At 42.3% G+C, this 27,284-nt stretch overlaps 1 protein-coding gene across 7 annotated transcripts in view; it reads left to right on the forward strand.

Annotated features, from left to right (window-relative positions):
• Positions 1-27,031, forward strand: part of DCAF17 (DDB1 and CUL4 associated factor 17) — a 37,622-nt gene extending 10,591 nt beyond the window's left edge. For 3 of the 7 annotated variants that reach the window (XM_084812727.1, XM_084812717.1, XM_084812736.1), the window contains 11 exons: positions 481-617; positions 1,369-1,447; positions 2,071-2,160; positions 5,336-5,443; positions 9,149-9,254; positions 11,368-11,510; positions 11,730-11,839; positions 12,280-12,367; positions 14,825-14,908; positions 17,229-17,384; positions 19,485-27,031. In XM_084812727.1, the coding sequence (XP_084668853.1) occupies positions 481-617; positions 1,369-1,447; positions 2,071-2,160; positions 5,336-5,443; positions 9,149-9,254; positions 11,368-11,510; positions 11,730-11,839; positions 12,280-12,367; positions 14,825-14,908; positions 17,229-17,384; positions 19,485-19,673 (1,290 nt within the window). In that variant the 3' untranslated portion in view covers positions 19,674-27,031. Of the gene's footprint in view, positions 1-480; positions 618-1,368; positions 1,448-2,070; positions 2,161-5,335; positions 5,444-9,148; positions 9,255-11,367; positions 11,511-11,729; positions 11,840-12,279; positions 12,368-14,824; positions 14,909-16,428; positions 16,616-17,228; positions 17,385-19,484 lie in introns of those variants that run through there. The other 4 variants (XM_084812696.1, XM_084812706.1, XM_084812678.1 and 1 more) reach the window with 4 other exon arrangements.
• Positions 27,032-27,284: the final 253 nt, after the last annotated feature.

The raw sequence follows: 27,284 nt of genomic DNA on the forward strand, positions 1-27,284 counted from the left end.
TTTGTGCAGTTTTCCCCCATTCTAAAAGGTTGAAATGCTTCTCCTAAGGCTCAGTGACTGCCAGTAAGAGCTTGAAGCTAAAATATGCTGGCATTTTGGTCCCAGCCCTTTTGCCAGCAGAATGCAGCCCCCAAGAGCTTCTCTGAAATTGAATTCAGCCCTTGGGCTGAAAGAGGTTCTGCACCTCTAGTTTACCACTTCCAAGGAAGGGCACAATGCTATGTATGTTTAGATGGAAAAAAGTCCTACAACTCCCAGCATTCCCCAGGCAGCGTGGCTGGCTGGAGAATGCTGGGAGTTGTAGGACTTTTTTCTGTCTAAACATGCATAGCATTGCACCCTCAGTGTACTTAAGGTCAAAGGCTGAGGGTCCTAATGCGATGTTTGGGGTAAGTACCTGTTGGTTTTACTTTTATTCTGAAACAGTATGCATATCTGACCTTTCTCTACATCTTATATAGCTAAATCCTTTTAATACAGGGTGAAGTGCTGTCCAAGCCATCAGACTACAAACCTTCCTTGGCAGTTCTGACAGCTCACAACTGGCTTTTTCGTCTCTGCGCAAGTACGGGAGAAATACTTGAAAAGGTGTATCTTGCTTCCCACTGCAAATTCAGGTAATAAAGGTAGGCTTACTATAAGGCGGCTTGGGTGAGCATGAAACAGGGAGCAAAATCCTGTGCAAGTTTACAAGAAAATAAGTCCTTCCAGGTTCAATGGGACTTACCACTTTAGGTCACCATCATATGTACACTTACTAGATAAATACTGCTCCTTGAACTCAGCAGAACTTGGTTCTGAATAAAACATGCATACAGTAGATTACACATCTGTTACCTAAAGTCCGTTGACTCACAAGTACCTCCTGTTGGAATCAATTGGCCGCATTGCTAAGTTGTGTGCTCAGGAACTGGTGTGTAAACCTGTGTCAAATTGTGACAGGCCTGTACTTGGTAACAGCATTCCCATGGAAGTTGCAAGAGGTGATAGCTGCTTTGGTCCAAAGGAAGATTTGCTCCGAAATGGTCTTAATAGCATCTTTTTGGGGAGAAGAGAACTCTTCTGCCTCTTCAACACTTGCTGTCTTACTAATGCTATCTTTATTTAACTAAAAGGTATTATTTCCCAGTGGTTTTCCTTTTATCCAAATATGTCAGTCTCTTCTTTTGCCAGTTACAGAATGAGTTCAGGGGTGTGAAAGAGTGATGTGCCCAAAGCAATCCAATGAGTCTTTGGTGAAGGGGGATTTGACACTTCAGCCCATATTCTAGAAGCAGGAGCTCTCTAATTCTAAAGGACTTTAAAAACAACTGGTTCGTGTATTTCACTTTGGTGAGGCGTGGTCAGTATATGCTTTATTCCCAATAGATATCTGAGCTGGGACACTCCTCAAGAAGTCATGACTGTAAAGTCAGCTCAGCGTAAGCTCCCAGCAGCTGCACAGCAGGTATGTTGACTTGAAAGTATTTGTGGCTGACTAGTCAGAGCGACCATTTTGTGTGCTTCCTGTGTGGTATTACATAGAGGAGGTTTAGGCAAGTGTTGGTCCCCGATTTTATTTACAGGGTAACTGTGTTCTTAAAGTACAAGGATACTTATGAATCCTTCTTTGAATTTAGCTACATCGACGACTTCTCCATTGTTGTTGGGCTTATGCAGTAGAATAACATGCACAAGGCAGGAACAGGAAATCATAGGCCTGAAGCCTAAGCCTTCTTCGCTTTTCCACCTGACTGATCTCTATCAAAAGAATTTGGGGATTTCACCCAGCATAATTTTTACAGTTTATTTTCAACACAACCCAAGGGTGGGTTTCTACAAAAGAAGGTTCTTACCAATAACCTTCTCTTATAAAATCCCAGTGTAGCCATGCCTTTCTGTTAAGAGGGAGAGCGTGTGTGTGTCAGTGAGACAGAAAGTATATATGTATGTGTGTGTGTGCACGCACATGTGTGCACACATGGCTTTTACACGTCTTTGTGAAAAAGAGAGAGTACTGACATTTGCATATTTCCTGTCATGCCACAGAGACTGAGATCTGATAATTATTTTTAGTGTGTTCCTTCCTAGAGTCACGTCCAGCAGTCTGTGCTTTTGTTTCTTGCTGTATTCAGAGTTCTGCCACTTTCGTTTATCGGAATGCTGGAACTCGACAAAAAAGTAAGTTTGCTACCTTAGCGATGGTCTCTTTTCTAGGAGTACCAGAAAGGAGACCTCTGTAGTTCAGTACAAGTCCCATTAATCCTTGACTGTTTTATATGAGGAATAAAGCTTTGAAAAGAATCCCTTTGTCTGTGTCTGGACTTGGCTACTGGATTAGACTGAGAGAGGCCTCCAAGGAGCCCTTAACTCTATATCTATATATCTATATCTATATAAATAAAATAATATATAATATATATAATTGACTATATATATATAGTCAAGGGCTCCTTGGAGGCCTCTCTCAGTCTAATCCAGTAGCCAAGTCCAGACACAGACAAAGGGATTCTTGTCAAAGCTTTATTCCTCTTTTACAACTTAACAACTCTACTGTTAGCAACTAGATATGAGCAGTAGAGTACCTATGCCCTAAGCTGGAACAGTTGGTCCCCATTTGAAGGAGAATCACTGGCAGACCCTGAACTTATGGCTAGGGAGAGTCCCTCCCCTTTTCCCTTGGATCCTCTGGGTGCAACCGTTGTTTGCGCGCCAACCGGGCACTACGCCTCCTTTCTGCGCCCTCCATTTGGCACCGCTCCCTGCATCAGCGTCGCGCGTCCAGCAAGTCTTCTTCCCACGCTCTCTTACTCCCGGGACTGCTATCTATGCCAGGAATGCCAGTGGGAGGAATCTCTGCCAGCTGTTGGCCCTGGGAAGGATGAGCGCGCTCCTCTCCCAGGAGCGGCTGCTGTTCCTCAGAATCAGAACTACTCAGGGATTCTATGGGCTTAGTGTCTACCCTGACATATATATATTCTCATTCCTTGAGTTCTTGGTTCTCTTTCCCTCAGGTTATACTATGCCTTTACCAAGAGGCTTCAGAATTTGAAACTTGGTTATATTTTTAGCCACTAGTCCATACAATATAGCTAGTTTTCAAAAGCTTTAATAAATGCATTTTTAGCATATAAGGAACAGTACTGTGGCCTTAACAAGAATGTTTCCATGAGCAAACACCATAGGATTGTATCCAGTGTTAGTTTAACTTGAGTCCCATTCATTTCAGTGGGTCTAGTTGGACTGACACTGGCTGCAACCTATAACAAGAATTTTACAAGGGTTTCCTAACAAGGCTAGGCTAGATTTGGACTGAGACTGCAGCAGTGGATGAGGGGTTTTAACCCTTCCCCTGTGCCATTTTTTTGATGAATGTCACCTCCCTGCTTTCCCCAGAACTGTTCTTTGCTTCATTAGGGAAAATGTATGTATACATTCTATGTACTCATATGTTTTCCCTAATGGGGCAAAGAGCCATTTGGGGAGCAGGGTGGGATTCATTTTAAAAAACAACATGGGAAAGGGTTAAAACCCAGCTTTCCCTGCACTGCACTCCTAAATTGACACCACCACCCTCCCCTAGGTGGCTGTTTCTTGTCAATATTTTAAAGCAGGGCTGTTGAACCTCTTTCATCCTGAGAGCTGAATTCACTTTCAAAGAAGCCCTCTGTAGGTGCATTCCAGTGGTGGGAGGGGCCAAAGGCAAACAGGGCGGGAGAAAAATACCAGTATGATTGAGCTTAAAGCCCTTGCTGGCAATAACAAAGACACAGGAGAGCATTTCAACCTCTTAGAATGGCAGCGGGGGCACACAAAATCCAGGAAATCACCAAATAGTTGGTGGTCAGGAAAGGAGGTGGGGCTAGGGGAAACAGGCGAGGCCATCTGGGGAGCCCCTGGGTCTGAGGTTCTGCACCCCTGTTTTAAAGAGATAGGAGTTCCGATGTCTCTGTAATCTCTTCTAGTTTGGCTCTGTTTTCCACTTTTCTGCAGATTTAGCACACAAGTACAGACTATATTGTGTGTGCAAAAGTTGACATTCTTGTGATGAATAATTGTAAGCCATGCGGTACACTCAGAAATACGTGGGTGATGCCTTGTGGAAGCTCTAGCTTCAGAGGGTAGAAGTGGTGATGGTCCTTTAACCCTGTTTCTGTCAAATCCCAGTTTTCATGCACTGTCTTCCCTTTATTCTCCTGTGCCATTTCTACCTAGCTAAAAATAAATCGCCTCTAATTTTGAAACCTGAGTCTTGGAAGGAGAATATATTTTGCAAAATAATCTGGAGGCAAGCAAATGAATGTATGTTTTTATAATCTTTTATTTTCTTTTAAATATTTCTTTATTAGTTTTGGTAAAACAACAATTACCGGAAAACAATTCATTTCACAATCTTTTCTGAACTTAGCTTTGCTTGGGGCAAAATTTGGATTTGTAATGCAAAAGGTGTAGAATCCAGCTGGCTCTTTGTGGTACGATCTGGGCAGGGGTGTGGGAGAGCATTCCAGTAACCCAAAGTAGTCCTTATTGCAGAGAGTAAAGGAAAATAGCACCAAGAATGGATGGTTTCACATTCATCAGGGCTTAATCACCAGCAGTGCTACACACCTATAATTAACAAAATGGTTGTTAAGATATCCTGTGAAGTCTTATACCTACAAGGGAAAAAAAAAAACCCATTTATTATATTCCAGTCCCATGATGTGGTCTTGGTCATGTCCTGTGCGAACATTTCAGACAGGCATTCCACTTTGCTGAAATAATTAGTGGTAGCGCAACTGCCTTTGATACTGGCATATCATCGGTCTTTCTTCTGGCAAGAGAGAGGAGTCATAACTCAGTGGCAGGGCACATGCGTTGCATGCAGGAAGTCCTCGGTTCAGTCCCGGGCATCTCCAATGAAAAAGATCCTGGGTAGCAAGTGATGGGGGAGTCCCATCACCTGCTTCCAGACAAGACTTTTGTTGTGCAATCGCACTACCTCACTGAAGGAATTTAACGGCGGGTCCAGACATCATCGTCTTCCATGTGTAACCCTCTCATGTCCCCACAGACACACACAACTTCCGGGTTTTGTTTTTTTGTCCTGGAAAAAAAATCTGTTAAGAGAAGATGGAAGAGCTGCACATTAGCTGTCTTTTGACTGGGAGCACTGGGAACCCTCTATCTAGCTGCTGGTCATTACTGGGCTAGATTGACCAATAATCTGACCTGGTCTCAAGGCAGCTCCTGATGTTCCTCACAGTGGGAAACTCTTCAGGTCCCCTTCTCTCACCAGTGCTGGTGATTTCGTCCAGTGCAGGAGGCTTCCACTGACCACTTTGCTTGTTGAGATATTTTCTTTCCCTCAAACCAGATCTTTGGCAACAGCATGACAGATGCTGCAGTGTCTCATGCAATGCTGATTGTGACACATAGCACAGGTCGTTTCAGGCTATATAGCTTCCAGACTATCTCCGAACAGGTAATAGAATGTTGTTATTTAGTAGTAGTAATAGCAGTGCTGCATAAGTGTGTATGGTACTTTAGAGTAACAGAGCTGACAATCTTAAAACAGACAGCAAGGGGGAAACAACAGAGGGAAGGTTAAATGGGATTCATGTAATATAAGGAATATAACCAACATATTCTACTTGACTTTGACATAAATATGGTTCTGGAACCATATAGAGAGGAAAACTGGGGTACACAGTTCCATAAAACTCCAGAAGAAGCATGTGAAAGCAAGAACACTGAATTAAAGGGTTTCCACTGGATTTTTTTGTAGAACACAGAGATGTCTCACTGTCATTCCTAGTAAAAACTATTACTCCTACTGTTGAAACTTTGGGAGAGTGAATCTCAGAATTCAAGACAATTCTGCAGCCTTGTTCTCTCTGGTGCCTGCTGGCACAAATGCCTTTCAGAAAAGTGGTGCTTGGAGTTATAAAGCAGCTCATGATTTTGAACACTGAAGATGCTCACATTATGGTTACTTAAAATATTCATTAATAAATACCATATTCCTGATAACAGCCTCCCCCAACCTGGTGTCTTCCACATGTGTTGGAGTACAACTCCCATCAAAGCTGGCTGTGGTGATGGGAGTTGTAGTCCAACACACCTAGAGGGCACCGGGTTGGGGAAGGCTGGCTTATAATAATATCAGCTTGATTCCAGAGAACTATGAGTAGGAGGAGATGTATTAATGCTATTCTGTGAACTCTTACGCTAATGTAAGATGCCCACATGCAGTACCACCCACAATGCATTTGGTGCTTTGTTACAGTAAGGAGAACACAGGCTCTAACATATAAACTCCAATGGACCATTGAACAGTCTTCAGAGTATGCTTCTGTAGAGATGTAAAATTTCCAGAAATTTTGAGGCCATGGGAAAAAACTGGGTTTTTTTTCGGGAAACAATGGAAATTTTGGGAAAAATGGAAAAATAAGCAAAATTATTTAGTGCTCTTTTAGTGCTCTTTACAGATTTAAAGTCACTTCGTTGCTTTACGACAGCCTTCCCCAAGCTGGTGTCCTCCAGATAGTTTGGATTTCAGCTCCTATCAGCCTAAGGCAGCATGGCCAGTGGTCAGGGATGCTAGGCACTGTAGTCCAAAACATCCGGAGAGCACCAGGTGGGGGAGGGCTGCTTTAGGAACATAAAGCAGCCTTTCTGTTCCTAAAGTTATTTTATGTACGACTTAGCTTGCTCACAAAAGTATCATTATATTTTAAAACTTTTTAAAGTAAACTCAGTAAATTTCTAATTATTTTCTGAATAGATCAGAGCTACATTAAATGACTGCTACAGCATCAGAAACACAGGTTCAAAATCCAAACTGTCGAGAATGCTCATTTCCTGTCAAGAATGCACAATGGCAACTCTACTCACATGTTGGGAAACTGAGCGTAAATGTGTATCAGTAAATTTACTTTAGATCAATAATTTTAATAAAGAATGAAAGAAATAACTATGCTGGGAATCTTACAGAGAGGATTAAAACAAACATTTTCCCCCATGGCTTCATTATTTCCAGACATTTTGCATCTCTAGTCTTTCTATAAAAGTGTTCTTATTACATAGTTTTTAGAAATAATTTTGTGGGGAGTAAAGGCTGAGTAACAATATATAAATACTTTGTCTTAAATTCTAAAAGAAAATATTTCATAATCCAAAGCTGTTCAATTTTTCCCATTTTTTGGAAAAAAACACAAATGTTCCTCAGAAAAAAGGGGGAAAAATGAGTTCTTTCTGGGCCTTCTCATCTCTGTGCTTATGCCAAGTCTTACACGGGAGCTTGAGCAAAACAGAAGAATGTCTCTGGATTTGAGCTCACTTTTATCAGACAACAGTCCTCCGCTAAGTGGGAAACAGCCCTTCTGTGAATGGAAGAGGCTTTCCACTAGTGGAAGAGCACCTTTAGATCCAAACTATAGCAATTTATAATGGATAAGCAGTAGTAAACAATACTTTATGTGTACTACTGGTGATTATTTTTTTTAAATGATGATGATGATGATAATGATGATAAGATGATAATGATGATGATGATAAAGATGAGGATGATGAGGATGAGGATGATGATAATGATGATGATAATAATGATGATGATGATAATAATAATGAGGAGGAGGAGGAGGAGGATGAGGATGACGATGAGGATGAGGATGACGAGGATGACGATGAGGATGACGAGGATGAGGATGACGAGGATGATGAGGATGACGATGAGGATGACGATGAGGATGACGATGAGGATGACGATGAGGATGACGAGGATGATGAGGAGGAGGATGATGAGGATGATGAGGATGAGGATGATGATGATGATAATAATGATGAGGAGGAGGAGGAGGAGGAGGAGGAGGAGGATGATGATGATGATGATAATGATGAGGATGATGAGGATGAGGATGATGAGGATGAGGATGATGATGAGGATGATGATGATGAGGATGATGAGGATGATGAGGATGAGGATGATGATAATGAGGATGAGGATGAGGATGATGATAATAATGAGGATGATGATGATGATGATGATAATAATGATGAGGATGAGGATGATGATGATAATGATGAGGATGAGGAGGATGATGATGAGGATGATGATGATGATAATAATTATGAGGATGATGATGATGATGATAATGATGATGATGAGGATGAGGATGATGAGGATGATGATGATGATAATAATGATGAGGAGGAGGAGGGTGATGATAATAATGATGAGGATGAGGATGATGATGATGATGAGGATGATGATGATGATGATGATGATAATGATGAGGATGATGAGGATGATGATGAGGATGATGATAATGATGAGGATGATGATGATGATGATGATAATGATGAGGATGATGATGAGGATGAGGATGAGGATGATGAGGATGAGGATGATCATAATGATGAGGATGATGATGAGGATGATGAGGATGATGAGGATGAGGATGAGGATGATGAGGATGATAATGAGGATGAGGATGATGATGAGGATGATGAGGATGATGATGAGGATGATGAGGATGATGATGAGGATGATGATAATGAGGATGAGGATGATGAGGATGATGATAATGAGGATGAGGATGATGAGGATGATAATGATGATGAGGATGATGATGAGGATGAGGATGATGATGAGGATGATGATGATGATGAGGATGATGATGATGATGAGGATGATGATGATAATAATGATGATGAGGAGGAGGAGGAGGATGAGGAGGAGGAGGATGAGGATGATGATGAGGATAATGAGGATGATAATGACGATGATGAGGATGATGATGAGGATGATGATGAGGATAATGATGAGGATAATGATGAGGATGATGAGGATGATATTGATGATGACGATGATGATGATGATAAGATGATAACAATGATGATGATGATGATGATAAGATGATGATGATGATGATGATGATAAGATGATGATGATGATGATGATAAGATGATGATAAGATGATGATGATGATAAGATGATGATGATGATAAGATGATGATAAGGCTTGAGGCTGCAATCCTGTACACACTTACCTGGCAATTCCCTGGGACTTGCTTCTGAGTAAACATGCATAGGATTGCATTATCAACCTGCATATATTTCCTTAGACAACTCCCTATATAAATATATGTATATTCAGTATGTAATCAGGTTTGTTATTATTTTTAGTTCATGGCGCATCAGGTGGATTTGGGACATGAATACACCTCGAATGGCAAAGTTGGGATTGTGGGGAAATACCCTTTTGGCATTCCGTGTAACATTAAAATAACAGGTATTTATAATGGTTTACTGTTTCATGATTGGTTGGTTTCACATTGTATAAAAAGCTCTAGTGTTCCCAGAAACACTGATTTTATAATCCGTTATTATGTTAGCTGCTGTTTTTATGGTATTCATATTAATCTGTTAATAGTGCAATCCTATACATACCTACTCAGAAGTAAACCCCATTGAGTTCTGTGGGACTAACCCCCAGGTAATAGGGTATGGGATTACACACACATTGCCATCCTGTCCCAACCTTGTGGCTTTGACTGGGTTATAGCAGAGGTGCAGAACCTCAGGGCTGGGGGCCAAATCTGGCCCTCTAGAGGTCCCAGTCTGGCCCTCTGGAGTTCCCCATAAGGCCCCTAGGCTACAGTATTAAAAACTCTCCCAATAAAATATCAATTAAAAATCAAACTGGATAAAATCTGTGCTTCAGTATAACTAGGTGAAAAAAAAAATTTTTGGCCAGTGAAAGCCAGCTCAAGCAGAAATGTCTTAGAACATCTCTCAAAGGACATTTGTGCAAGTCTCCAAGGGATGGGAATTGTCTGGGTGAAAACATGACAAGAGTTCCTCTGTGACTTTTAAAACCTGTAGTTGTTTATATTCGATTACCAAATTTAAAGAGAGGGAGAGAGAGAGAGAGAGAGAGAACACACAAACAGGCAGGATTTTATCCATAGTATGTCTCCTGCTTTAGTTTCTTCCTTTTCCTGGTGACCTGTCCAGCATCACTGCTTTTGCAGCCCATCATTAACAGCATGGAAGTAGTGATGCCCATTGCTTCAGGGCCACTGGGGAGAGGAGGAGGCTCTTTTCCTCTCCCTGCAATGCTGATTTTGTTCCTCTTTTCCTTTGGGGCAGCAGCTGGGGGACTTGGGGGGCCACCAGACAGAGCCACACATTTTGCACCCGGTCATAGAGGAACCCCTCAAACTTTTGAGGGTTCCTCTAGGGCAGCCTTCCCCTCAACATGGTGCCCTCCAGACATTTTGGAGTAAAACTCCCATCAGCTTCAGTCAGTATGGCCAGTGTTCCGGGATGATGGGAGTTGTAATCTAAAAGCTCTAGTGGGCATCAGGTTGAGGAAGGCTGTTCTAGGGTAGCTAGGAAGACAGTTCAAAACCCATTTAACTCAACAGTCAAATGTATATATTTTAAAGCAGCTGTTTTTGAAAGTTGATAACAAGGTATCTAACATATAGATCTGGCTCTGTGGAGGCAACCTTATAGGAAGGCTTAGCCAAAGGAGAATGTCAAGGAAATGCCACTGCAAAGTTACTTTTTCTTGGTATCAGCTGTTGACTTGAAATGGACCGTGTGTGGAATTATTCCTGCAGGGTTCTTTCACCATCCTGTTCCATTCTGCAGTGCATCAGTCTCTTTGGGATTTAAGTAGTATGTTGCTGCTGTACCTCCTGAGTAAATGACCCTTGGAGGGATCATGGCAACACACCTACAAGGAAGCCCACAGCAATATGTGATTTTACCCGTGAGCCCCACCACACTTCATTTTGAATAATTAATGCATTAATGTTAAGAAACATGTTAAGATTTCTCCCATTTGTAAAAAAAAAAAAATCCAAAACTTACAATGCATTGCTAGGCAGGATGATGTTTTCATGCTCAAATAGGGCTTTTATTTACTATTAATAAATCAGTTCAGCTATCAAAGAGTCTTGGGAGCAGTAATATGATGTGCTGGCAATTTGTTAGCGAGAACTTCATTGCCCCTTGCAGAACTACAGTTTAATGATGGTTAAACATGTCTATGTCTGAAGTGCAGATATGTCCAGATGACCTAGATTGCTTTCTTCTAATATTAAAGTCTAGTACTGTGTAATGTGCAATATCTCTTTATAATATCTAAGGGGGAAAAATGGTTCCTTGTGTCATTTATCAAATCATTCACATGTTGTTTTTGCATACTGTTAACTGAATGCAAGGTGGCATGCATTCAGATCATCTTAATTGTTGCCTTATAAAATGGAGAACTGCATCTTTATTTAGTGCAAGTTCACTCTGCGTAATCAGCCTTTATAGTTTTACTCAAGAACAAATGAAATTATAGAGCTGCTCATGTTAATAGTGTTTCAAATGGTCAATGCTATCCACAGAAACTCCAGATCTGCTTTTTGAAGTGTCTTCCCTGGACAGCACATTTCAAATTGGGGGATTCCCTTGGCATTACATCACCACACCTAACAAGAAAAGTCAAAAAGGAACCTTTCACGTTTGTTCTTTGAAGGACCACACTTTGGTAATATGTTCAAAAGTAATGTATTGTTTTAAACGCTTACTTCCTAAGTGAGAACAGGGGAACCAAAAGTTTCTCATTTGTCACCTATGTTCCCCAGATTGTTCCCTTTATCAGGAAGGTCAGGATTTAATCTTGATATAAGTTTTCAACATAGACATGATTTGTGTTTTGTGCTGTGTTTGTTCAAGATGCCCTAAACTTTCTGTTCCATCATTTCAGGCAAAGAATGGCATACAGGATATGAAATGTTGCTCATTGGAACCTGACTGGATATTTTTCCACCCAGACAGTTCTGGGAGGATGGTACATGTGGGACCCAATTTGATTAAGTAAGTGCTTGCTGAAAACTAGCCTGTTCCAGGCTGCAATTGAACAGTTTTCCAGTCCTCATTGGGGGATTAGTTACCCAGGCCAAACTTGGAGATTCCATAGACTGAACCTTTTCTGCATTCAAAACATGATGGTTTATTGTCCATCGCTCATATGAAAGGTATGTCTCTTAGGTGGGAGTGGGGGACGAATTTGAAACAGATCCAACACATGATAGATTCTGATGCTACGACCCCTTTGAAAAGGTGAACAAATATGTTTATTGAAAGCATGATGGCGTCTGACTCTATCATGCAATCCTCCTCCTTTCAAACAACCCATATCTACATTTATCACATTACGTAGTGACTGCTGAATTGATGTTTGAGTGAAAACAGTTTCCTGCATCACCTTCTTGTGTACGCAACTCTCTTCGTTTGTTTGTTTGTTTTCCCAACAGAGTTTTGAAGCTGAAGGAAACTGAAAATAGTGCAGAGCAGCAGGAGGTTACAGAAGACTTTATCATAGAGGCCAACAGGGAAAATAATGTGAGACTATAACAAGAAAGCTGGATAAGAAAATAAATCCATGTTTGTATTTGTACACTCTGTATATTGTAGAAGCGTTGATCCAGAGCTGAACTGGATCAGCTAACTGGGACAAATTACTGTCATTTAGGGTTGGTTCATACATGCCTCTTCATAACTCATTGACTTGCATACATTAGCCCTCCATTACAGATCAATCATCACAGAGAGAACTTCCTAATCGGCCTGTACCAGTACGTTTCAGTAGGGACAGCATTCATACATTCAGCTGAGAGTTATCAGACGATGAAGAGGCATGTGTGAATCAACCCTTTGTGGTCATAAGTAATAGGCAAGATTAGTGCCGTGTGGAAGCCATTTGGTGTGAGTGGTGCTAAAATGGTCTCAAACCATCTGAAAGATGTATAGAAACAGACCTCAGGAACATAGTGAAAAGACCAAGAAAGCTCACCATGAAATATTGATGACTTACTTTGGAAGACCTGATGTTTTCCTGAGTTGTCATTTGCATGCAGCTCACAAACATGTACAAAAAGCACGTTTTTTAAATACAGGTTAGTCAGCTTTGAAAAGTGATGCTAATAAGAAATTCCACCATTCCAAGAAAGGAATGGGATTTGCCCTTCAGTGCAAGTGGCTAAATTTTTTCAGGCATTTGTATGTACTAAGCAGAACTAAAACTGGGGCTTAGACCAGAAAAACGCTTTTGTAAGCATTTGTTTTTATTTTGAAAATGAAAGCGCTTCTAGCCCTCATGGTTGTAGAACAGGGGTAGGCAGCATACAACCCCCGTAGCCCCCTAGTGCAGTCCCTGCCACCCCCCAAAAAGGGTAAGTGTGTGTATGTGTGTATATACTGTATATGCTCAAACAAAATGGCCTCTGGAGCTGCTACAAAGCACCCAAAGGATCAAAATTACCCTGTTTGGAAGCTAATTTTGACCCTCTGGGGACTCCATAGCAGCTACAGACACCATTTGGTTTTAATTTTTTAAAATTTCCCCATCCCCTGTTTTTGGCACCTATGTGTGGGGTGCGGGGGCAAAACGTTGCCCACCCCTGTTGTAGAAGAAAGTTTGAGAATATGTGGGAAGAGTATTCAAATAAAAAATTAAAAACACTAAAAGGAGGGAGGGTCTTCTGGTAGTCAGGAACATAGCTTTAGAATCTTGATTTGTTTCTGTCTTGTTGTTTTCACATGGCTCCTACTTCCTGTCCACTATTTGTTGATTGATTTATGGCAGGAATGGAGGAGACATGAGGTTTTGAAGAAAAGTAATGAGAGATGTTTGATTGGATCTAACACTGAGTACTCAGTGACATATTCAAATATTTGACCATGTTATTATTTTCAGTGGCTTTGGGCACAGTCCTGTCGATTGCGCCCTTGCTGCTCAGAAGCCTCTGAACTTGATGGCTTCCGAGATTCCTGTGCCCTGCTGTGCTGAAGCCGGCAGGGCGGGAGGAGCAGTGGAGGCAATCTTCACCTCCTTGTTCTCCATCTTTGGCAAGTTTTGCTAGGCAGGCTTTTCAGCCCATCTAGCAAGGGCTCTTTGGAGGGGCAGGGAAGTAGGCAGGAGGAGGTTCAGGATATCTCAAATCCTGGCCTTTCCAGTTCCCTCCCTACCCACCGGAACGCCCCCTTTCCTCCTCCTCTTCCAAGATCATTTTTCTGAACTCGGAGGGCAGCCAGCAAGGTTCTGTCCATGCCGGCTGCAGGGGAGGGGGATTGGAGCTCTGACTCCCCCTTCCGAGGTCAGAGCTCTGTCTCCAACCTCACAAGGATTTTTCCAAGCAATCCTATGGTCCCTGGGAGAGCATCCCATGGACCATAGGATTGCTCTCTAAGTCTATTTTTAATGAACTCGTATATAGTTATGAGAGAGAGAGAGATGCTAATAAAGACAGGGTGAGAAGCAGCTTAATGGTATTTTGAAGATGATATTGAATAAACAACAGCGAACTCTTGAGACAAACTCTTGAGAACTCAAAATCTCTTCTTGTGCTATAAATATCCAGCAAGATGAAAAGCTACATCTCTAGAGTACAGTGGCTGTTAGATTGTATTGTTGCTGCAACAGTTTAGAATGTCCTGTTGACTTTAATGCTCCTGAATGCTTTGTAATTAGACTTTAAATCTTCTCAGCACCAGACCTCCTTGGCTTCAGTAAAGTTGCTGCATCATTTGCCTTTAGGGTGTACCCTGGTTTTCAGTCAAATCTGGCATGGTACAGAACAATATCATGTGTGCATTTTCTAGGTGCAGTGCACATTTTTTAACCTTTTTTTTTACTTTAAAACCTCGAACCAATCTGTCCTATAGCAGCAGCAACTATACAGTTAGAAACATATTTGCAAGCTGTGTTCAGCTAAAAGTGAAATGAATACTTCAGCTAGCATCGGCATCGCCATCTGCCTAATTTTTCTTCCTCCTATGCCCATATGTTTAATCTCAAAGGTTAACAACTCTGTAACGGTAACAGCCTCTGGCCGAGTGGTGAAGAAGCGTTTTAATGTACTGGATGATGACCCTGAACAAGAGGTAACTTGAATTCTGAGTCAGTCGGCAAAAATTTGCTCTTGAATAAGGCGACCAGGGAAATGAGCCACATTGGTTCTGCAGAGCTTGGTTTTGCAGAGCTTGTATGCGCATATAAAATACTCATGCTCACAGCTGCACACACAATAGCCTGTTCATTTAAATGGCCTGAAACATATTCTCTGAGTTTTGTTGGAAGTGAAGTGAACAGCAGTTATACTATTGGCTGCCTATTCACTACCAGGCCAGGGTTAAGGTTCTAGTCATAGTGTACAAAGCCCTAAATAAGTTGGATACCTGAGAGAGTGCCTTCTCCCTCACCAACCTGTCCGGTCACTGAGGTCATAGGAGGGCATGTTCCTGTTGGTTCCACATGGACCTGTGGCCCGACTGCAATACCAGGCCTTCACTGTGGCTGCCCCCTTTCTTTGGAACTCCCTGCCCCTGGAGGTCAGGCAGGCATCAACACTGTGTTGCTACCAACGCCTCCTGAAAACAACTCTGTTCCAGGAGGCATTTCTTAACGGACCAGCCATGGTTTTTATTGGCATTCTGATTTTTAAAAGCATAATTTTAATATGGTGTTTTAATCTTTTTATCATTTTACTATTTTACCTTTTATGTTCACTGCTCTGAAATCTGTTTTAGATATGGAGCAGTATACAAATATCATAAATAAATACCTTTTTCTGTTCTTTTTTTTCTGATAGAACAAATCTCTTCCCTAGTTGACTACTGGTCTGCCTGCAAATCCCTGGAAAAATAACCCCCCATCCACCGCAAAAAAGATACAGCTGTCATGTTCACAGGGGAAAAAAACACTGATGTTAAGGGGTGCTAGGCTAGTGAAGTTTCAGTAACTGAGGCTAGCACTGTCCTAGGTATTCTGAAAGGAGATAACGGGAAATCAAATTGGCTAACAAAAATTTTGAGTGTCCAGTTTAACTACATGCTGCATTGCCTCCAAGTGATTTTATGCTACTTGACAGCATTCCGTTCACAAAAAGATGGTAAATAACACAGGGAAAACACTACAGATCTGAGCAGTGTGCCCCCTGCATCATTAGCAACTATTTTTGGAAACCATTTTTCACCCTCCATCAGGAACTGTAGCTGAGATGACACAGCCACAAGAATTCTAATTCCTCAGCTTCTGGAAACCATTTTCAGGCTTGTTTCCATGGAAATGAATATTGTCTGGGCGAAAACATGGCAAGGGTTCCTCCTTGGCCTTTAAAACCTGTAGTTCATTTTTATTCAATTACCAAATTGAATAAAGAGAGAGGGGTAGAGAGAGAGAAAACACATAGGCAGAATTTTACCCATAGTGTTCCTCCTGTTCAATATTATGGCCTAAATGGAATGTCACAGTTGAAAGCTGTTTGTTTAAAATATTTCCCTGGATTTAGTTGGTGGGATGAATACAAACATTTGTATACTGCTCCATGTCAGAATAAAACGACACCTGATCTTCAGGGGTGGAGTTCTCAAAGTTATGGCGTCTATTTTCTTTAATTTCTTAGATATATGGAGACCTCACTATGGTAGCCAGGGCTGGTGTCAAGGGTAGGCCTGGTTCCTCACCCCAGCAGGGACCCACTGACAAGAGACCCCAGGACTTGCCCCTCATCTTCACCATTGCTACGTGCTTGTTCACCTGCCTCTCGCTCTGGTCCAGACAACGGTGATGATGAAAAGAAGGAGAAACAGGTGCCGCCGCCTGCTTGCTCCCTGGCTCTCTGTCTGTCAGACAACTAAGTGGCAGCAATGATGAGAAAGAGGAGGAGAAGTGGGGGTGAGAAGGTAGACTCACTGACGGAGGACGCCCACTGAGGGAGTCTTCAAAAATCTGGAGCCAGCACTGATGACAGCCATCAGTCCTTCCCTCCCTTGTAAGATGGATTGCGGGCAGTCATCTCTATGTAGTAATGCAGATGTTGGAGCGTTGATGCATGTATGGGGCTTCCCACCCAAAATGGCTTCCCTGCACTTTTAAATTGAGGGTGGGCAACTTGTGGCCCTCCAGATGCTGTTGGACTGCAACTCCCATGATGCCTCACCATCGGCTACGCCTTCAGCACATGCTGGGGCACATGGAAAGATCAGAGCCTTCTAGAGGCCCTGAGTGAAATGCAATGCCAAGTTGATTGTAAGCAGCAATAATTAATGATGGCACCTTTTATAAATCAGGGCTCTTTCTCTTTTTGTTCTTCTACTGTGTTGTTTACATTTGCAGTATAGCTAGGAGTTATTTAAAAATGTAACTAAAAATGTTCACTGCTGATTAACCTGAAGTCGCCTTCTTTCTTCCTTTTTTAATAAGACTTTCAAAATTGTCGACTATGAAGATGAACTGAACTTACTGTCCATTGTGGCAGTTACTCAGATAGGAGCTGATGGGGCAGGCCATCTTGACTTTCACTGTAATGAGCATGGGACACGGCTCAAGAGCATCCCTTTGGTGGAATCATGGGATGTGGTGAGTATAACACTCCAACTTAAGTTTTCATTAATATTTCTGGCATCTCAACTCATCCACTTGTATGTGCCTTGCAAATTCTAAAGGTCAAACAGCAACCGGAAAGCAATATAAGGGTGCATGTGTTTCTTTTAAAGATTTTTTACCCGCCTTTCAGGGCACACTGCCCTCACAAGGCAGCTTACAATATTACAAAAACACGAACAAACAAATGACAATTAAACACACACACTCAGCAACACCTTATGACTTTTAAGCACCAAATACACACTGGGATAAATATGTCTTCAGTTTGTTGTTTTTTAAAAGCCAGCAGTGATGAGGCCACACATATCTGCCCAGGGAGGGAGTTCTAAAAGTGTGGGGCCACCACTGAGAAAGCCTTATCCTTAATACCTGTGAGCCTAATGGCTCATGATACACTCCGGAAGGGCATTTGCCATATTGTCAGTGCGATCCACTTCCTTTCCAGAGCTGAGCGCTGTGGGTTGGGAGAATAAGCTGGCTTGTCACATTGTGATTGGCTGGTGGCTTTGAAGACATGTTCCTACCTCTTTGCCCTTCCCCAGAGCAGTTTTGCAACTTGAAAAAATTAAAGGCACATTCCTATGGGGATAGGTGGCCACCTCCCAACTCAGAGGCGACCGCCTATCCAATGCGGGGCAGGAGCAGCACGGAGGGGATCGTCCTCTCTGCACTTCAGATGCCCTGCATTTCATTTCAGCTGTCTAGCCGTGGGAAGTTGGAGTGGGAGGCGGGGCGGGGCGGGGCGGGGCGGGGCGGGACAGGACGGACACTGGACAACACATAGGAAGCGTCAGGCACTTCTGCACGGCCTGGCCTGGCCCCAGGAACACCCTGTTTTTGCCACTCCGCACTCCTCTTCCAAGTGCAGGGCCGTTCCATAGTACCTATGAGGCAGCACGGGAGGGGGTGGAGGTCGTTTCTCAGGGAACCGACCTATCCTATGGCTGTCTAGCCGCCGACTAGTGGCCATAGGATTGTGCCCTAAGTCTTTTTTTTTTTAAATAAATGAACTAATTGCCTAAATGTGCAAGTGATTCTTGAACAATTTTTTAAAGAAAACTTAAAGCAAGGGATTATGGATTATGCAGATGTTTCTCTGAAGCATTTCCTTGGAGAAAATGTTTACTTGGGATAGCACCAGCCTCAGTGGCACTAACTAGCTTATTCTAGAGCATCCTTCTCCAACCTGATGCCCTCCAAATGTTTTGGACTACAACCCCAGGATTCCGGACCATTGGCCATGCTGGCTGGGGCTGATGGGAGCTGAAGTCCAAAACATCTGGAGGGCACCAGGTTGGGAAAGGCTCTTCTAGACTACTACTGTGGAAGTCCCATTCAAGGCAGTGCTTCAGGGTTACTCCAGAGTAGGTGGGCTGAGGATTAAAGCCTCTGCACACAAGCATGCAGTTGGGCAACTTGTGGCCCTCTAGCTGTTTTGGCCTACAATTCCAGTCAGCCCTAGCCCACATAGCCAATGGGGAGAGAACATGGGAGTTCTAGGCCAAAACATCTGGAGAGCACAAGTTGCCCACTCCAGTGCAGAGTGTCAGAACTGAACTGAGGAGACCCAGCCACGAAGATCACTGGATTCTCTGTTCAGTCACAAAGCTCACTGGATGTCCCTGGGCAAGTCACCATCTCTCAGCCTCACCTACCATCTGGGGTTGTTGTGAGGATTAAATAGGGAGAGGGGAAAGTACGTACACTCCCTTGAGCTCTTTGAAGGAAAGGTGGGATATCTAATAAATCTACAGCATTGTTCCCACAGCCTCCGCCATTCTGAGCTAGGTCTGCAATACAGGAGACAAACTGGGGGAAATTGGCGTCATGTTAACCATCTGCTTTAGAACCCATCTAAATCACATCAGGATATATTCCCATAGTTAAGATAAAAGTGCCAGCTGTATGAGTAGAGCTGTGTTTCATAGTTTCTCTTAAGCAAGTATGTTCCTGCAAGGTGATGTCTCATCTGAGGTCTTTACCACCACAAAGAGCCTATCCATCATATGTGCACATTCCCCACCCTACTTAACAGAAATGAAAATGACTATTTACCTTGTTCTCTCAACGCAGACATACAGTCACGAAGTTTACTTTGACAGAAATGTAGTCTTGCACATAGAACAAAAGCCCAACAGGATCTTCAGCTGCTATGTTTACCAGATGATCTGCAATAGTTCAAAGGAAGACAAAAACATAAAGAAGAAAAAAGGGGAGCGACTGTTTTGTAAAATACTGGGGAGAACTTTTGAGTATTTTTAGAATTCCATTTGTTTTAGAGGCTTTGCAGTGGACAACAACCAAAGCTTTGTAAGCCTGTTTGTGCTAGTTAATAACTGTTATTCAACTTCATATGTGTTAATTTAAAATGAATAATTCATTGCAATATTTATTTATTATTCATTCTCTTACGTGTAAGTTGTAAACGCATTTGTTACCTGTGTTTTCAGGAAAGGAGGAAGCTCTCCATTTCAGCCAAGTGTCAGGCCAGGTTCTATTGCTTGGAAGAGTATGCAAACTTTCAGTAACTCAAAGCTATATTTAAGTATTCTTTAAACATACATTTGTTTTCTTTAAGCAAGACCTCAAAGAGAACTTCAGCCACTTTCAGATTCCATAAATCAATTATCTGTGTAGAACAAGGTCATTTTTAAAATATTATCTAACAGAGATTAGCATCTTCCATCACTGCAGTTATATAGTGGCTTAATTGTACAATTATTTTTCCCCTGTTCCATTTAGGAACATACATGTCCAAATGCTGGCTGAAATGGTCATACTTATTTTAGTGGGACAGGAGGGGAGAGACAGGGGAACTGGACTCAGCTCTTCCTTAAATCAGATAACTGACATACCGTTTGTAATCTGAGTAAGACTGTGTTAGGGATCTGTTTGTGGTGGTAATGGTGTGTACAGCAGTCCACTGCTGTACTTGTCTATGCTTTGATAGGGGCCCCTGTGTTTAAAACTACATCCAGCAGTGCACTGACGATCAATGGTAATGACCCAAGAAGTGAAGCTGGCTGTTCATCTTACTATTGTATGAATTTGGCAGGATCATGTGTTTATGGTGGCTTGGTACACATTTCCTTTAAAAAAAAAATCTCTTTTAGCCATGACACAATGGAGAGGGGATATTGTTAAAGGGCACTTCATTTCTGAAAGATGGTCTGGGAATGTCTCTTTTTTCTGTTGTTAATGCTGTACTGAAAGTTTTTCATTTGCTTAGAACATACAAAATGTTCCCGTCCATTCCTTTCAACTATCCTGCCTCCCACCCTGATGCTGAAAATACTTCTTTACCAATAGGCAATGAGAACAGGTACGTTATGGAATACAGCACTAGTACTGATGTTATAACATCTGTGGGCTATTGTATATGGGCAGCCTTTGCAGTATACTGTAGACCAGAAACCTTGAGAAAAAAAGGCCTCAAACCAGCTGAATATTGTAAACACTGCCCATATAAGGTGCTAATGGCATAACTTCACTTTGTATACACCTCAAAGAGGCAACCTGGTGCCTCTTCTCCAGATGTTTTGGACTACAACTCACATAATCCCTGACCATTGGCCATGCTGGCTGGAGTTGATGGAAAATGTAATCAAAAACACATGGAGGGCACCAGGTTACCTCCCCCTGCTCTAAACTTATCAGAGCTCCCTTGCATGTATGACTTTTTTAAACAAATGAAAGGACAATAGAGAGATTGGCTTCATAGGGCATTACAGCAGTTTGTTAGCCTCCTGCAGGTTTCAAGCACTGGATACTTGATGTGATGAAAATTTTAGCTGCACCATTAACAGATATCTGGCCATTAATTTCAATAGGAGTTCAGTTGTATGTTTGGTAACTAAGTGATTAACAATGTCTAAAGATCTTGGTGTAAATAATTGTCCTCTTTACTATTTTAGAATTAACTTTTTTTTCATTCCAGCACATAAAGAAATTAGTGTAATTCTACAATTAGTAGTCATTCTCTTTCACTAACTGAAATTGATCTGGAAAATGTCATTATTTGCATATCTGTTTCTAGAAATAGACAGTTGTCAAAACGTATGGCTGTTTTCCTTTTCCCCCACCTCCAGAAGCTTGAGGATATCAGTTTGCTGAATAGCTTTTTCTCCTGGTTGGCTGGTGGGCACAGTGAACCTGAAATAGCTAGGTGACCACATCATCCCAGTCCTTGACATCTTGAAAGTGCAGGAGCTCCCTAATAAAGCTGAGAATTGCCTGTCTCACAGCTGTAGGCTTTTCATTCTGAACAGTTTCCCCCCATTTGCATACAGGGTTTCTTCAGATGTTTCACATGCACGGACTAACACCTGATCACATGTTTCCCTTTTTTTGGCTTTGCTCTTTTCGCATGGCTGTATTTTGTGTACAGGCTACTTATAGTCCGATTCATCACTCAGCAGCAATTACATTGTTAAAGCAGGTTTAACGATATCACATTCATGCAGCCTCCTCCAACCTGGTGCCCTCCACATGTGTTGGACTCCGCAACTCCCATCATATCTAGCTTCTAACCTTTCAGCAAGTAGGATGATCAGTTGCTTGAGATAAATGAGTGAACATAAGAAGAGCCCTGCTGGATCAGACCAAGAGTCCATCTAGTCCAGTTCACACAGTGGCCAACCAGCTGTCGACCAGGAACACACAAGCAGGGCATGAGTGCAACAGCACCCTCCTGCCCATGTTCCCCAGCAACTGGTCTACATAGGCACACTGCCTCTGATACTGGAGGTAGCATATTGCCATCAGGAGTGCAGAGAACTAAAGCATCTAATTATGGAAAATTGACTCACATTCTTGTCACAAGTCTCTAGATATATGTTTAGGGCACAATCCTATGCATGTTTAGACAGAGAAAAGGCCGCCTACTCCCAGCATTCCCCAGCCAGCAAGGCTGGATGGGGAATGCTGCGAGTTGTAGGCCTTTTCTCTGTTTAAACATGCATAGGATTGCACCCTTACTAGCTAAACTATAACAATATTGAGAGCCGTAATAACATGACAGTATACATTTCTAAGGCAGCTAAAAAGAACAAAATTAAACTGTAACTATAAAAAAAATTCACAAATGACACATTATCCAAGCGGCAGCAAACTGGTGGGGTTTTTTTTTTTGCAGCCATCGCTACAAACAGTGCTACCTTGTGAACAATTATAACATTTCTGGCTTGTAATAGCAAATCATTTTTTTTAGCACAAGCCAAATGGACGTTTTGTTAGAATAAGTATAAACATTTCCTTTCTAGGCTTCCAGTAGCGTTGCAATTGTTGCAGTGACTTAATGGCAAAGTTATTCCACATTTCAGGTCTACAAAGGCTTTTAAGGAATTGGGCAGAGCAATCCTATTCGTCAGTTACATGGGCGGGTGGAATGTTGCTGTTGCCATGGAGACAGTTACCTTGTTCTAGGACATGACAGCCCACTGAGGCTGTCACAGTTTTCCATGGTGCCTGGCTTGCGTCATGCAAATCCAGGTGGGAGAGAGGGGGTTGTTTGAGAGTTCAGCAACCCTCAACTAACTGTAAAACAAGCCATGGGCTATTTGAGGGTTTTCATAACCCTCAAACAAGCCTTGCTGCCCAGGTTCACACAACATGGAAACTGGGCGCCTACAGATGCCTTGGAAAAATGGCACCAGGCATGACATGACAGCACTTGCGGGTAAATTAAGCCATGGTGGCCTGTCATGTCACGTGAACCAAGTCAATGGCTGCCATGCTGCACATGCTTAGCCCAGGAGGGGAAAACACACAACACAGAAAATACAAAAATGGTGTAAGAATGGCAATTATACTCACCAACTGTGCTCACCAACCAGGGCCTATGATGGTGAAGGGGCCCAAATGAGAAATCGAATGAACTCATGATGTGGAGATACCCCCAACACCCCACCCATGTCACAATGTACACAACAATACCACAGTTCCTGTGGCTCAGGCCATAATGACCCTGGATAGTTCTCGGGCATTCCTACTGGCGGGAGTTCAAATCCCCCTTTGTGTCTCACATAAAAAGACAATTGAGACTGTTCAGTGTATTTTCTATTACCAGTCGTTATATTTTTACATAGACTATTAATTAAAAAGTCAACATACAATGTGTATATAATTTTTGTAGAGTGGATGGATGTTGCAATGGTATCATCCCGTCTTTCCAATCTGTGGGGGGTCATGTCTTAAGGCTTGTCCTACCAAATTATGTAAATCCTTGAAGGCTGTCTCTTTTTAAATAAAGATACTAATGTTTTCATCATGTAATGGCTCTCATGCTTGACTATACTGACTTACGTGTGCTTTATCGTATAATCTTACATGTTATATATGACAACAAGCCATCTGGTTCATCTGTCACATTCGATGTAGTCCAGTCACAACTTCCACTGCAGAAGGTGCGTTTAAATGGATGAGATCTGTGGTTTTATATTCCCAAAGTATATGATTATCCTGTTAGCGTGCGATGCTATGCATGTTTAAACAGAAGAAAGACCTACAACTCCCAGCATGGCCCAGCCAGCATAGCTAACTGGGGCATGCTGAGAGTTGTAGGACTTTTTTCTGTCTAAACATGTGCAGCATTGCACCCTTACAGACTCACAAATTTATCAGCTAAAGAGGTTCAGAGTACAATCCACCAGGCACTGCTTTGCATCCTCCTCTACGCATCTCAAAGTGGCGAGGGTTGCTAATGAATTGAAGAGGCACAGTTACAGGGCTTGGTGTAATCCACCTTGCATCCTCTGCTTGGTGCATTTTGGTGTCCATAATTGTTTCATCATATTCTTTGGCCATTGCAAGCTTATGTTTCATGCTGTGGAATTGTATTGCTTTGCATCAAACCACATGTGGCCTCTGAGCTATGGGATTGAGTACATATGTAATAGATGTCATGACTAGGGTGCATTTACTTTCCTATCTTTCCTAGCTAATGCAAATGAGATATAACTTGGAAATCATACTCTTTGCATTATTCAGTACACTCAATGGTAAGTAATATGAGCGGAAGAGAGAAATACTGAAAGCTTCCATATGGTCCCTGTGGAGAGAGAGCTTTCTTGACATCAAAGCAAAGCCCTGACTTGAGGAAGAATGAAGAAAATTATGCCTAAAAATGTGTATAAGCTATCCAAATACATCTGTAGTAAATAGCCAGAGAAAGAAATATTTTGTCTTCCCTGTTAGAAGGGCATTTGGGAAACAGGAAGTTGTCTTCCGCCAGTCTTGGATGGCAGGAAATTAAGAGTTGACCCTAGGTGAGGGATGAGCTCCTAGCCAACAAACTGGAATGGCAAGGGGCAAAAAATAGAAAACTGTTTAAGTAGAAGAAAAAAGGAAAAACAGCAGAAGAACTTATCTAATGATAAGCCAGATGGAAAAAAAGGTGGGGGGAATGTCCGTCTGCTCCTGCTCAGAATGAAGATTTATCCGTTAAAATCTCTTTCCCTGGACAGTAGCAGATGGACTTTTCAGAAGTGGGACTTACAAAAGCTGGGAGGAACCCAAGAGTTTCCCAGAACACTGTTTGCAAATGAGATCTAGGAGAACAAGGATGTGCCTGGTATAGCCAGAGATACTAATTACAGGAAATGAGGCCATCTTTCATATTAGAATTGAACACAAGCTCATTTTTCTGGAGTAGAGTTTTTTATGTAGGATCATGCACCAGTTCAATGTGAAACAAATTTTGGAGAGAAAGAAGGCAATTTCAAACACACTAACTACATAGTAGATCTAATCAAAGTCTAAATAAATACTGATTAAAAAAGAAACTTCAGTTGTAAAAGTATGCAAAAGTTTAACATAGTGTTTGATTAGTATAAGATTTCTCCACCTCAGACTAAAAGGACTAGAGGGGGGTGGATGCATCACAGAAGACGTTTTGCATTTGCAGACTGGTATCTTTTTGTATTCTTGGTTTATGGTTTGCAGAATAAATAATGTGTTGTGCCCACTGCTGTATGGCAGTATCTGCAGTTGAAGCATGGCTTGGCAGCTTCTTTTGAGCTGGATGCACTAGGGGCATCTGAAACTCTAGGTTTATTGACTGACCTGGAGTCCTTGGCAGCCTGGTCCAAACTTCATGTCTGTACAACTGCCAACCCCCAAAAGGCCACTTTTCCAAAACTAAATGCAAGCAGATTAAAGTGGAAGTCAGAGCTGAAACAGAACATGACTCCTGCCCAGGGCAACTCTGCTCTAGCCACAATTCAAGACTTTGGTAATGGATCTGAAGCTGCCTTGTGCAACAAATACGTGCTAAGGGCATAGTAACAATATGAAAGAACTGTGCTGGATTCAACCTGAGTGGGTTGTGCTTCCTGGAAGGAACCAGGTATCTTCTCAAACAGGAGAGGTAACGAGCGGGGTACTGCAGGACTCGGTCCTGGGCCCCGTGCTCTTCAACATTTTTATTAATGACTTGGATGAGGAGGTGCAGGGAAAGCTTATCAAATTTGCAGATGACACAAAATTGGGTGGGATAGCTAATATCCTTGAAGACAGAAACAGAATTCAAAGTGATCTCGATAGCCTGGAGTGCTGGGCAGAAAACAAAAGAATGAAATTTAATAGGGATAAATGCCAAGTTCTGTACCTAGGAAAAAGAAAACAAATGCACAATTACAAGATGGGGGATACTTGGCTCAACAATACTACAACTGAAAAGGATCTTGGAATTGTAGATCACATGAATATGAGCCAACAATGTGATGTGGCTGCAAAAAAGGCAAATGCTATTTGGGGCTGCATTAATAGAAGTATAGCTTTTCAAATCTCATGAAGTGCTAATTCCCCTCTATTCAGCACTGGTTAGACCTTATCTGGAGTACTGTGTCCAGTTCAGGGCACTACACTTTAAGAAGGTTGCAGACAAACTGGAGAGGGTGCAGAGGAAGGCAATGGAGATGATCAAGGGACTGGAAACAAAGCCCTATGAGAAGAGACTGAAAGAACTGGGCATGTTTAGCCTTAAGAAGAGAAGACTGAGGGGAGATATGATAGCACTCTTCAAGTACTTGAAAGGTTGTCACAGAGCGGAAGGCCAGGATTTCTTCTCGATCATCCCAGTGTGCAGGACATGGAATAATGGGCTCAAGTTACAGGTAGCCAGATTCCAGCTGAACATCAGGAAAAACTTCCTGACTGTTAGAGCAATACGACAATGGAACCAATTACCTAGGGAGGTAGTGGGCCACACTGGAAGCATTCAAGACGAGGCTGGACAGCCATCTGTCAGAGATGCTTTGACTTGGATTCATGCATTGAGCAGGGGGTTGGACTCGATGGTCTTATAGGCCCCTTCCTACCTTATTATTCTATGACTCTAGGAAGTAGTTGAGGGCAACACTTGCTGCTTCTGGCCAGAGGAGAGAGAGGCCACAACCTGAGTGGGGTTGGTTGAAAAGCCTTTGTCTAAATGTGTAAGTTTGTTTGGAAGGCAGAGTCTCTGTGAGTCTGTGGGGTTCAGTCCACCAAATTTGAAAGAGTATTGGACTCCTCAGTTTCATGTTCTGGAGATGTGGATCCCTGGGAGCATAAGGAACATGCCCCTAATCTGGGCCTGCTCAGTGGTGGCCCACTTTGGGCCCAAAATTTGCACTGAACATGGGCCTCTGTGCCATATTTGGCTGGGACCCAGCTGGCTGAACATATACACATAATCAAAGGCTGTGGTTAAGGTGAACATTTTTGGCCATTAAGAGGTGTGATCCTCAGGTACAGGAAGTGTACATCCCTGCCAAACCATGAGAGGTGGGTTGAAGAAATGTTAACACAAGCAGCCTCACACTGCTCAGCATATAAGAGGTGAGAAAATCTGGAAAAAAATTGGAAATGTGTTGTAGTGGGTTCTTGGAGCGATAT

Source organism: Heloderma suspectum, chromosome 1 (genome assembly GCF_057233095.1).
Source record: "Heloderma suspectum isolate Gila_16-S chromosome 1, 16-S_ref, whole genome shotgun sequence".
In the NCBI taxonomy this organism is placed as follows: domain Eukaryota; kingdom Metazoa; phylum Chordata; class Lepidosauria; order Squamata; family Helodermatidae; genus Heloderma; species Heloderma suspectum.